This window comes from Triturus cristatus, chromosome 10 (genome assembly GCF_964204655.1).
Source record: "Triturus cristatus chromosome 10, aTriCri1.1, whole genome shotgun sequence".
NCBI classification, from domain to species: domain Eukaryota; kingdom Metazoa; phylum Chordata; class Amphibia; order Caudata; family Salamandridae; genus Triturus; species Triturus cristatus.
This window is the reverse complement of record NC_140593.1, coordinates 891,191,071-891,203,828: the sequence shown is the minus strand read 5'-3', so window position 1 is coordinate 891,203,828 and position 12,758 is coordinate 891,191,071. Positions and strand designations below refer to the sequence as shown.

The 12,758-nt window shown below is 44.0% G+C and overlaps 1 protein-coding gene across 2 annotated transcripts in view; it reads right to left on the bottom strand.

Annotated features, from left to right (window-relative positions):
- Window positions 1–12,758, bottom strand: part of LOC146796188 (unconventional myosin-Ig-like) — a 1,225,789-nt gene that overhangs the window by 661,132 nt on the left and 551,899 nt on the right. For both annotated transcript variants that reach the window (XM_085628614.1, XM_085628615.1), the window contains exon 15: window positions 4,833–4,999. In XM_085628614.1, the coding sequence (XP_085484740.1) occupies window positions 4,833–4,999 (167 nt within the window). The remainder of the gene's footprint in view (window positions 1–4,832; window positions 5,000–12,758) is intronic.

Here is a 12,758-nt window from a genome sequence, read left to right as displayed (position 1 = left end):
AGAATTCCAAGCTGCACACACCCGGATCATAATTTCAGTTTTCAAGAAAACAAATTACTGCAATCAATGACCACCTTCCTCATTCCAGAAAAGAGCCCCCAGCTTTACCCCTGACACCCAGTTTATCCTAGATCCCCACCACCTCCTCTTTCAAGCACAGGGCAGGCTCACAGTACCTAAGACCCTATCCTATGGTATGTGCCCACCCTAGTATTGAAATCAGTCCAAGGCCTCCACCCCTGCATACCCAGCTCAAATAATCTGACCTTACAGCCCTTTCATCTCAAAATCCCAATTTAACAGACTACTCAAGCTTCACCACCTCCAGATTCGGTTTGTTCACCTTCTAGCACCTATCCACTGAAATGCTCTCTCTTTAGACCTGCACACTATCAAACCTGTTTATACATAGAGGGGAGAGGTGGATGTGGACAGGTTAAAAAGTGAATGGGTTTCCAAGCTGATACCTATTCCAAGTAGTGGGAAGGAATCGGAAAATGTTAGGAGCAGACACTACACTATAAACATAAAGCATCCTAGAGTGACCGCTTCTTATCTCACAAACAGATGAAGCATTATTTGAATGACTTCTATCATCTCTACACCTTACAACCAAGGCTCAATCACCTTACCCCTCCTCATAATGTATATGTCAGTCATTCACCAGAGCTCATCAAATCCTTTTGCCTCACATGCTATAACTACACTAAAGATACATAGGTAATTGTACAACTGAAAAAACTGAATGACCTCGAAGGTACAAATCTAGGTGACTCACTTCTCACCATTAATCACTACATAGTATCAAACAACCTTAAGCTCAACTCGACTCACTCCTCACCGTTAATCACTACATAGTATCAAACAACCGTAAGCTCAACTCGACTAAAACAGAGATTCTGACAATCAGGGACTGGAAAAAATATTGTGTATTGACAACCTGGCCTGAAGAACGATCTGGACAACTTCTTAAAAAGTACGAAACCTAGAATTTATTAAGGACGTAGTCAGCTCTATGAACCCTCACGGGAACCAAATAACAAAATCCACATTCCCTACCATGTGGACATCACACGTTGTTTACCCAACTGTGATTTCCACAGAAGATTCAGGCAACTACCTTCCTCCTTATTTCACAACTGGATTATGCTAATGCCCAGTATAATGTAATTTCTATTGCAGGTACAAGACACCTTCAAAGTCAGAATTTGATTGCATGCAATAGGCACAGATCAACTGGATCATCAAAATCCTTCGGCACACATTCTAAATTTCCTTAAGTATAATATCAGATCATGAACTTAGTTCTAGTAATAATAGACCGACAGTCAGCAATCGAGCAGCACTGAGAGCTGTTCCTGCAGTAATAAGAGCACCACAGCCCAGTAACCAATCCCTCCAATAAGTCGCCCTTTCAGATAGAGGGAGGTGGGTGTTCCTCAGTTTTTCATGGGACCGCTTGCTGGAACACTTCCGTGTCAACACTCCCATCAGCCTGTCTAAAACCAAGTACTGTCTGAGAGGTCCACAGATATCTCTGGGTCTTGTCTGCTTTACCTGCATTTCTGCATGCGCCTCTGCTGTCTCGCTACCGTCCGCGGCATCTGTCAACCAAACTTTTATTTTCAATGACGGTCCTTTCATCAACGATTTCAGCACCCTGCTCTTTGTTAGTGTAGTAGTTTATGGATACCAGTCTAGTTTAGGCAAAGCAGTGTTCCCAGATCTCAGCTTCTACTACCTCCCGAAAGCCTAGTCCCCATTTTTTAGAGCATTATTTTCCACTGTAAATGAATGCTCAATATATGCTCAATTTATCATCTTTACAGAAGGGAGATCCATCTCCTCTTTCCAGGAGTTGTGATCATGTGGGTAAGGGGGGAGAAATCCTCAGGTTCGTTAGGAAAGGCGGACCATCTAGCTGACATCGCTTGCCAAATTCTATAGAAAGCACATGTGTCTAAGGCTGTCATACTTCGACTTCACCTGAACTCTTCCAGTGACATAAACCTGCCATCGATTAACTACTGGTCCAGTGCTGTAGATCCACTTTTCCCATACTATTTGTCACCCTCTTGTTAAGTGTTGGAGGGAGTGGAGGATTATTAGCAAGTTGAATAGCCGGGAAGTAGATCGGAGTTAGGCTGGCCGTTCTAGCCATATAATCCATATGGATCCAGAGTGTGCATTGGTTTTCAGCCAAAGCTTATTAAATTCTCTCTGAAAAAGATACTGAGGGAGATTTACTACTTTTTCACACATCGCAGTGCAGCAGCTATAAATGCTGCACTGCGCTGTGTGAAAAGGAGAGAGGAGGAGAGCGCCAAATTTACTAAAATAGGGCACTCTCCTCCACTCTCCTAGCACCCGCGCTGAAATCAGCTGCCTGTCGCCACAGAGACACCTTTGTGCCAGGGTGCAAGGATGTCTCTGTGAGTTTAGCATAGGATTTGTAATGGAAGGGTACCCTTACAGTACAAAATACTATGCTGAGGCTCACTTCCAACCTTTTCCCTCTTTGTATTCGTGCTGTACAGTGCAGCACACATGCAAAATCCGAAAAGGAAGGAGAAATGAAAGCATTTATCCTTCCTTGCACCTACTTTAAAAGTGCAGTTTTCTGATGCTAAACACAGTCTACTTTGATTAGTAAATTGGGTTTAGCATCAGACACCTTGGATGGTTGCACAGGAATACCCATGCTCCACTCATGGTACGCCCCCTTGGTGCTCCGTAATGCAAAGCAGCGCTATGCGCTGGTTTGCATTACTTTCACGTTATTTCCAGCGCTAAACCAGTTTAGCTCTGGAATGTAAATCAACAAAAAAAGATTTTGTGTCAATTTACTACACTTTTGTGATGCAAACATGCATAAAATCTTAAGAAATCTCCCCTACTGTTTTCAAGATAAGCTCCACAACTGATCATGGCACAGTAGAAGAAAAAACATTGGTGGCATCTATTTTCTGACTACCTGGAAGGGTTCAAGCCATTGATAACCACCTAGAATTCAAGAGGACGGTGAAGACATGGCCTTTACTGACTTATATTAGTGGAAATGGACTACTTGGAATCACCCGACTACTTTTTCCTGTTCAGCTTCACCGTCCTACCAGGCCCTCGGTAGCTGGAAGATTTACTCTCAAGATACTCTGCACCGCATTCAAGACAATATTTGGAAGGATGCTAGTAAAATACTCTAGGCTCCAGGTCAGCACATCAACTAATTATACCATCCTACTAAAATAGAGCCATTGATGGTACCACTACTCTCTCCAAGTCACCAATCCTTGGAAACCACTTCTGGCAAGAATATGAGCCACTGACAGGTAACTAGAAGTCAAGTGGATATACAAGAAAGCCTGGCTTCATCTTCTTCTGACCTGAATCCAACAGAGATGGACAGTTTTTCAGCATCACATGACTAACTCAATGATTGAATAATAGACTATCCAGAATAACCAGAAACATTTAAAACACGAACGAGACACAACTAAATTGGATTGCCATATAATCCATTGACAAGAGATGACGGAAATTACATATCACCATGGCAAAGAGAAATTAAAGCAAATAGGATTGAATAGAATTATTTCCAACAAATAAAACAAAAGTATGCAATAGCTAATAACAAATAAGGAACCTTCGGGAACATTAGGAGCAAAGTGTCGAAAGTCAATAAAACCCTTCTGCCAGCTGTCTAACTATGAATTATTGTAACAAATCTAAACCCTCCATGCTTCAAAATCTAACCAAATGTATAACAAGTCTTCTGTAACTTGTTCAGGTTTTGGTCTCACCCTAAACTATGAAGCTCAGCCTTAACTTGGCTACAAGTAACCAACTGTAGTGCAGACATGCATGCAATATCTCAAGTAACCAAAACAAGCTTTTTACTAAAATATATGATTGCTTTCCTCACTTTTATAGGGAACTTCCACAATAAACTCATGAGTGAATAATACAAATGCAAGACACTGTGTAAAACAGAGAAACAAACCATAACCATTAAGTGTTACTAAATCACTAACACTGGACTCCACCGAGTAGCGTGCTACCCATAAGTAAACAATTCAGCGCCTCTTGAGGGATAGGAAGTGCCAGCTACAAACCATGCCATTTCATATTCCAGTTTGCTGAGTAACTGCATTAAATCAAGGGCGTGTCGTGGTAAATTGTGCTGTGGAGGAGATTTTGTAGATGTTGATCAAGTATTGGAAGGAGATTTGGATGAAGGTGGAAAGTCTATTGTCCTGTGAATTTAAACCATATAAGGATTTTAACCTAGTCAGATGTGACAAGTGTTGCCAGGGTCAGTACCTGCCTGTTGGGCTGGTGTCCACTTCACAAAAAAAGGCTCTTTGTAAACGGTGCCACCTCTGTTTTCAAGATTATCATATGGTTAAAGGATGGCATTGACTTGAAGTGTGATCTACAGTCCCTGTTCCATTACAGCCCAGGTGGGAAACAATTTGTAGTGTGTTGGTCATTCTCCAGTGCTCTTGACGCAGACCTTTTAAAAGTACAAAATATTAATAACTTGCTTTATATAGCTCTTCACACCACAATTCGGTAGTTTCTAAACACTGCAAAATAACAGAGGTTACTCAATCATGGCACCCAGTTTATTGACCTTAGGGAGGATGAAAGGTTCGTTGGGCGGGGACTTGTAACAGTCACTGCCTTGGAAACAGTTTTAAAGTTCATCCCAGTGAGCTAACTCTCCACCCAACACATTTCCACAAACAGCTAGAGATAGTTTGATTGGTCGCTTAAAGAACACTTTCTCTCCCCCTCGATACCTGAAGATCAGTACCTCCCCAATTTAGTACCTGAGCAGAAATCTGTCATAGGGCTGCCGGTATGCGAATCCTGCCCTCCTAACTCGCACGTTCTCCAGTAGTCCAAGGTATGCGACCTGGTGGCGGCATCGCTCGTCATCGAAGAGTAGTGGGGACTTCACCTCGTTGGGCTTCACACAGCGAACGTAGAATGGCTCCTGAGATGGAGAAAGAAGTGTTCAAAGTTTGCTTAGTGCAAACACAAACCACAAAATGCTGACAGCCATGTGCTCATGATCATTTAGTGTTATAATGGCTGTTTTCAACTAAATATGGTGGAGGCGCAGAAGGGGTAGAGTACAGGATTCGGAACCCACTTGGCTGATATTTCTAGGAATATTGTTCGCACACCAGTGACTTAATGTCTGACCTCTGCCTCTTTCTGTCCTACAATTACAATGATTACTATTTTGGAAAAGGATTTATAGTGCAAGACACTCTTTTATCAACTGTTGTTTCATGTTGGAATAAAATCCTCACTGAACAGTCAGCTCTAAGGAGTGCCGTTCCATCCTTTTTTAATTTTGGGTGGGAAGTATTGGAGGGAATATATATATATATATATATATATATATATATATATATATATATATATATATATATATATATATATATATAGGGAAGCAGGGAACTCTGGCTAGTTCCTAAGTTTAGACGGAGAGCAGCTCTTTTACATGGAGCACTATATATATATATATATATATATATATATATATATATATATATATATGTATATATATATATATATCACAACAGATAGCCCCAATGGAAAAGCCCACAAGTCGTTCCATTATCGTGGTTTTATTCACGAAGACAGCTGCAACAAGTAAAACAGACACGCCGCTTCTCAATTCACGAGCCGGACGCGTTTCGGGTAAGTTCTCCCTTCATCAATGGCAAAGTGTTGTATGCATCGTAGCGGTTTGCGCACTGTATTTAAAGTCCCTCAGACCAGCCCATGTGGGCGGGGCTCTTCACAAAGCCTTATGGTCCTCGTAGTGCAACACCAATAATGTCTTAAGTGAGTCCGCACTGTATGTATGCAAAATGGTCCACAGTAACACCCCAGTGGGTTGATGCACACGATCCGCTTTACAGGTTGCATACCTTGCGCTGTACTTCACCAGGAAACCGCAAACATGTGATCTGACTAGCTAGCACAGTACTCCCCCAGAACAACTTCAGTACCGCAAGGTCAAAAGGAAAATCAAATTGTTTGGCTGCAACATAAACAGAAAGTTGTGGCTACCATTTTATGACTCCGGGACTCAGTCCCCGTGTCATAGAAAACAAATTAAAATAAGGAATAAGGGAAAATAAGGAATAAGGGGACAGTGTAGGGGCACCCTGAACCCCTCACCCTTGTGGGAGACTCTTAGATGGATACCCTCTGGGGTCAAATTAAAAAAAAAATTGCTCCATTGCACTGTTGCAGTACTACTGCAGAGCTCAGTGCAGTCTCCCATGTAATCTTGACGTAGTACTAAGGTAAGGCAGAAAAAAAGGCAGGACCTTGGTGCGCTGCAAGACCATGGGGGTTGTCCAGCAGCAGGGTGTTGGAGGTCTGTGGTGGGTGTTGGTGCAGGTCCTAGCCACAGACCAGACCCTGTGGCCAAACCTACAATGCGCAGTAGGGGTTTGAGTGAAGGGGCTGACCACAGGCCAGGCCCTGCGCCCAACTCCACGCTGCACACCGCAAAAGTGCATATTAGGTATGGAAATAAAATTCTGCTTTATATTAAAACAGAAACCCTGAGAAATTCACTGAAAAACAATTAAAGAGATATTATAGTTATGTCAAAATGTCAGTGAAAACATTGCATTTTAAACAAAAAAAATAACACTGATATTTACCAGTTACAGTTAACTGAAGTAACAATAACGTGCACTCTCTTCATGCCCTGATTATTACCTCACATATTACATCACTTATGACATGTTCTATGGCGTAATTGATAACATCAATTCGACATCGGAAACAACATCATTGATAACAACACTGTGCATGGGGGGGCAATCTGCAGGTCTCTAAATTGGGCTCTTTTTAGATGGAAAAGAGTCAATTTCACAGAACAAGGAGTGTTGGTAGTGTGGTGTGGAAACTGAAGATAGATCAGACTATTCACCAGAACGAACATTATAAATGGCGTGTAACCTGTTCTTCTGATGTATACTTCTAACTGCTGATTCTTCAAATTAAGAATTGATACCACATCAATCCTTCCCCCCGGTGATGGGTCTATGGAATGACTTATACCAAAACGCCCTGTTGGATTAAGCAGCCGAAATGCCCTCCTTGTTGGGCCTGGCTGACAAGACAATAGTACTTTGTGAACGTGTGCACTAATGTCTACATGGTAGCCTGACAAATATCCAGGACTGGCACTCTGAGCCACAATAGCTGCTCTAGTCCTCAGCATCAATTTGACTGGAAATAAGGCGGTGTAGGGTGGCTGGACTGACAAAGCTTGATGCTCACTCATGTGATGTGCTGAGGTGATCTCTATGGAAAATACAATCTTCAGGGTCAGGAGACTAAGGGGACAGCTATGTAACAGCTCAAAAGGGGTGTAGATAAGGAAAGTAGGACGAACTAAGGCCCTACAGCGGCATCATGAAAGGCTTCAGAGGAAACATGTGGACCGAACATTTGAGAAAATGCCTCACATAGGTGATTTGAACTAGGACAAAATGTAAACACAAAAAGGCAGAAAAGGCCAATAGGTAACCTTTAACAGTGCCCACTGCAAATCCTTAATGGCCCAGAGACAAAACAAACAGTAACACATCCAACAGTTTTGCATGCAACAGGTCATCGTTGTGGGTGCCACACCAAGCCACAAACTTGTCCCATCGTCCAGCGCAAACACACTTTGTAGAAGGATGCCTGGCTGCCAGGATGATTTCCACTACTTCAGGAGGTAGATCAAATGCAGTCAACTGGCCACTCAGTCTCCATGCATGAAGGTTTAGATTGCACAGGCCTGGATGCAGGATCCTACCCTGCTGCTGCAACGGAAGATCCTCCCAAAGCACCAGCATGATCCAAGGACAGATGCTCATGCCCAGAAGTTTCAGGTACCTCACTCTCTAGGTCCAGTTTAGAGCCACTAAGATGACTTGGATCTAGCCATTCCAGATATTCTTAAGAACTCAGGATTGGAGAGGTAGCAGTGGGAGGCATTCAAAAGTACAATACCTCACTCTAGGCATATTTTCAGTGGTGGCAAAGAGATTGAGTCAGGGTTCTCCCCACTGCAAGAATATGCTGTGTACCACGTCCTTGTGTAGCTGCCATTCATGATCCGCTAGGTGTCACTGTCTGACTTTGTCCTGGCATTTAAAAATCCTGCCAGGTGGTGTGCGGTCAGGGAAATGCCCAGATGATTCAACCAGGTGCAGAGGTTCTGGGCTGCTTGGCACAGGACCGGACGTGCAGTTTTGCAACACCACATGGTGGTGGTGCTATCTGTTAAGACCTGAACCAGCATCCCATTGATGGACAGCAGAAAGGCTTTTAACCCCAAGCAAATGGCCTCCCGCTCCAGCAAGTTGCTGTGCAGGTGGGACTCCACCAAAGACCAGAGTCCTTTGATCTCCAGCTCTCCCAGTTGACCTTCTTAACCAAGCAGTTGCATCTGTCACCACCGTCAGCTCTGGGTGTGGTTGGAAGAGGGGTATGGCACTGCTCTTGATGCTGAGTGCACTGAAACTTCAGATACCACTGCAGGGTACATATGTGCCTTCTGGCATGGTCAAACTGAATACAGGAGGCCAACAAGCCTCAGAGCCATCCTCACTGAGACACAGGACCGAGGCTGAAACATTGGGATTATAGCCCAAATGTTCTGGCCTCGTTGATCCAGAGGGAAGGCTCGAAACTGCACCATGTCCACGATGGCTCAGATGAAATGGAACCTGTATGAATGACTTAGGTGTGACTTCTGCACATTGATTGTGAACCACAGCAGTGTGACGAAGTTTGCCGTCATCTGGAGGTGATCCATGACTGACTGTGGCAAGCACTCCTTCAACAGCCAGTCGTCGAGTTAAGGGAAGTCCGGTACCTTCGCCATCATCTTTGTGAACACTCGAGGGGCATTGGTGAGGCCAAAGAGGCGCACAGTATACTGAAAAGAATTGTGATCCATGATGACTGCAAATTGCAACTGTGGGCCTGCAGGACAGAGAAAAGGAAAAAGACATCCTGAAGGTACAATGTCACCATCCAGGCTCCTGGATCCATGGCAGCTATAATCTGGCCCGGCGTGAGCATCTTGAATTTATTTTTCCACAGGGCAAAATTTAGGGGCGAAAAATCTAAAATAGGGTGAAGTCTTTCATCCTTTTTCAGCACAAGCAAATAACGGGAGTAGCATCCAGTTTCGATCTCTGAGGCCAGGACCCTGTCTTTGACTCCTTTGCCCAAAAGAGTCTGAACTTACTGCAGAAAAATGGACAAATGGTCTTCAAAAATCTGCTCTGTTGTAGGTAGAAGGTGTGGGACTGAAAGGAATTGCACGGTGTAGCTTCATTGGGCTATCTACCGAACCCACCTGTTAGATATTATGTCTTGCCATCCGGGGAGAAAATGACTGATCCTGCTCCTAGAGGACAGTTATGTGCAACTAAAGGCAAACTAAAGAAGATTATAGACTGCTGCCAGAGGGGCTGATGACTGGAAGGTTCACTGTCCCTGCAGGCTTTGAAGCTGTCTGCTAGATCCCCTACCCTGACCCCAGAAAGGAGTGGCGTACCTGCTGTCGGATTGTGGTCCTTCACGATGTCTGTAGGCAAAACCCCTAGCTATGCCTCGAAAGGAGTAAAACCGATGGATACTGCCTTGCGGAAGTGTAGAGATCGTGGTATGTGAGCAGTGGATTTACTCTCTTTGAAGCTCTCAAGGGTAGAGTCAACCTTCTCACCAAAAAATCAAGACCCATCAAAAGGCATATCCGTGAGAAACACTCGAATGTTACCCGACAAACCCGTGAATCTTATCCATGCTTGGTGCTGGAGCAAAACACTAGTTTCTGTCTCCCTATCTAAACAGTCAGTTGTGTCCAGGCCTAACCATGTGACGTACTTGTCTTGATCCTGGCCATCTTGAATGCTCTGTGTCAAGTTAGTGCAAAATTCTTCTAGGACTGCTGGCAAGACCTCCATGACCACGTCCCATAATGCATGCAGTACCATCCAAACAACAAACTATCACTGACTGACGTAAGGGCAAGGCTAGCGGAAGAAAATATCATCTTCCCAAACGCCTCAACATTTTTTGACTCTCTGTCCAGGGGAGTAGCAGGGGAAAAAGTGGGGCTAAACCTTCCAGTGGAGACCTGTACTGCCAGGATCTCAGGAGTAGGGTGCTGCATCAGGAAGGCAGATTCACCCAGAGTGGATCTGTGGTGACACACCACCTGCCTGTTCATCGGGTGGCATGAGTAGGGTTTAGCCCAAATGCCTATATGATGGTGTCGGTTAGGGCTTTGTTGAATGAGAATAGGAGTTCAGATAAGGTCTGTCCATGTTGTATCACTTCAATGAGGATGGTGCTTTTTTCCTCAGCAGAAGGCAACTATAAATATAGTACTTCAGCCACCCATCTAATGTCCACAGCATATGAAGCTGCCAATTCCATGGCAGGGCCAGGGGAGATCTCAGCCCCATGTCAGTAGAAGTATACAGCACACTAGCCTCTGTTAGGTCAAGACAAACATTTCCATAATCTTTTTGTGGGGAGAATTTGTCCTCACCGCTCACATTTATCAACATCATCACCGTCAGCATTTTGGCTCTGGTCAGAGTCCGACCTGAACAATTGTTGGAGCACTGAAAATCAGCTTCTTGGCAACAGCACTGGCCTATTATCGTCAGAGTATAGAGGGGCTGGGAGCATTGAAACTATGCCATAACGTGGCTTCAGCAGCGGTTGAGACGGTTTGATTCAGTCAGACAAAACAATGGGATCAATGTCCTCTGGCATTGGTGGAGTCGACTTAAAGGAACCAGAATGGATTGCGATGCCGTGCGTGGAGTCAGCACCGAAGCTGGAGCTGAATCCAGAGTTGGTTCAGGAGGCAAAGATTGCGCCGAAGGCAGACCTGAAGGCCATTACTCAATTGGAGGCTTTTGTTGATCCACAGGGCCTGAAAAAGAGCTTGATGGAGCTAATAGAGTGCAGAAGATATGGAACATGGCCTCTTTAAATGCCTCATTCTGATGTGGCATTGCCAAAGAACGTGGAAATTCGGGGTATGTCTGGATCAACTGTGCAATCAGCTCCTCGTAGAGGACCAGGAGTGAGACCGAGGGGCATCTTGACGTCCTTGTGGCTTCTCAAATGGGGAGTGGCTAGGCTAGGATAAGGTCTGCTTGGAATTCTTGTGCCTCTTTTTAGATTTGGACTCACCCAAACACTTGCAATGTAACAACGACCTGTATGGGAGTCGGCCCCAAGACTAGGAATGGGTTTGTGTCCTCAATTCTGAGTGGGAGCAGGTCTTATGCACAACTTGGAGTTGTGGCCTGAACCCAAACACTAGAGATACACCTAGTGGGGATCTGGCACAAATATGTGTTTGCTACGTTCCCTACAATGCTCAAATCCTTTAATTTTAGGAGGGAACATGTTCCCTTGCACACTGGAAAGAACTTTTGAAGAGCAAAAGCTTGTCAACTAACACGAAATAGTTAGGAGTTAACTACAGTTTGCCGTACAAAGGCATAGAAAGTAACTGACGTTCACGTGCTCGGGTGTAGCCTATTTGTAGCTTCAGCCTTAACTTCCAGGGTGTAGTGGAGTTGAGGCAGAGCCACACGACGCCTCCTTTTTGTGCACAGGGGCTATGCTGAAAATGTTTTCAGATCCAGTCGGCGGCTAGCCACATTCTAAAGGTGAGGATTCTGAGGTTAGAGGTATTCATGGGAAAACCACATACCTCCCTTTACCACTACTCACCTCTGAACCATAAAAAAACCCTTACCCTTCCTTTTTATCACTACTCGCCCCTGAAACCTAAACATCCCTTACTGCCCTTTACTGCTACCCACTATGACCCCTAAATCCCCTGACTCTTAAGCCCATCCTTTTTATTTGACATAAAAATTGTCATTTATTTGAAAAAAAACATTTAACCTGAATGGTAAAGTCCCATTTAGTAAAGTGTCTGAAAAAGGCCTTCATGGTACTTTCTTGTATGGTAAAGACTAGTGTTGTAACGTCCTGCGAGGTAAAAACTGAATAGTTAAATGTTACATATCCTGCCAAGTGTTCATTCCACCTCAGGCCTTATGCACCCACCACCTTAGATTTCCTCTCTCTTTATTTCACTAGTGCAGGTTCTTTTTCCACTGTTCTTTCTCCTATTAGCAGTGTTTCCCTATGTTTCTCTATTTTTTCCTTTCTAATTTTTCTGCCTTTCTCTCTTTTTTGCTCTGAGTCAATGTCCCTATATAGCAGTGCTGGTGGAGCCTCGCCAGCGACAACTGCCAAAGATTGAGAACTGTGAATGCGTCTTCTAGAGCAGTGCACTTGAGCAATAATATTTAGTTGGGTGTTTGCAAATTCAGGAGACCACAATTTTTCATTGCTGGGTGTGACTCTATAACTAAACCTTTTTAGGTCTCACCTGCATACAGCTTTTAACTGTCTGTTGGCAATTACATATTGTGGCCAAAACCAACACTTTCATTGGGATTTGGGCCAGGCCATGAGTTATCACATGCTGGATTTCTCGTCAATCTCAGTGGCTTCCTTCTTACTCTATACAGCTTTGCTTCCAATCTTGTGTTTGCCCCTCTCCTGGAACAGAGCTTCTTTACTATACATTTGATTAGATGACTTGTATCCTTCCCCTGCTGACATTCAGATACTACTTTTGTCGTTTGTTTCAGCAGTCCATGGGAGTGCATGTG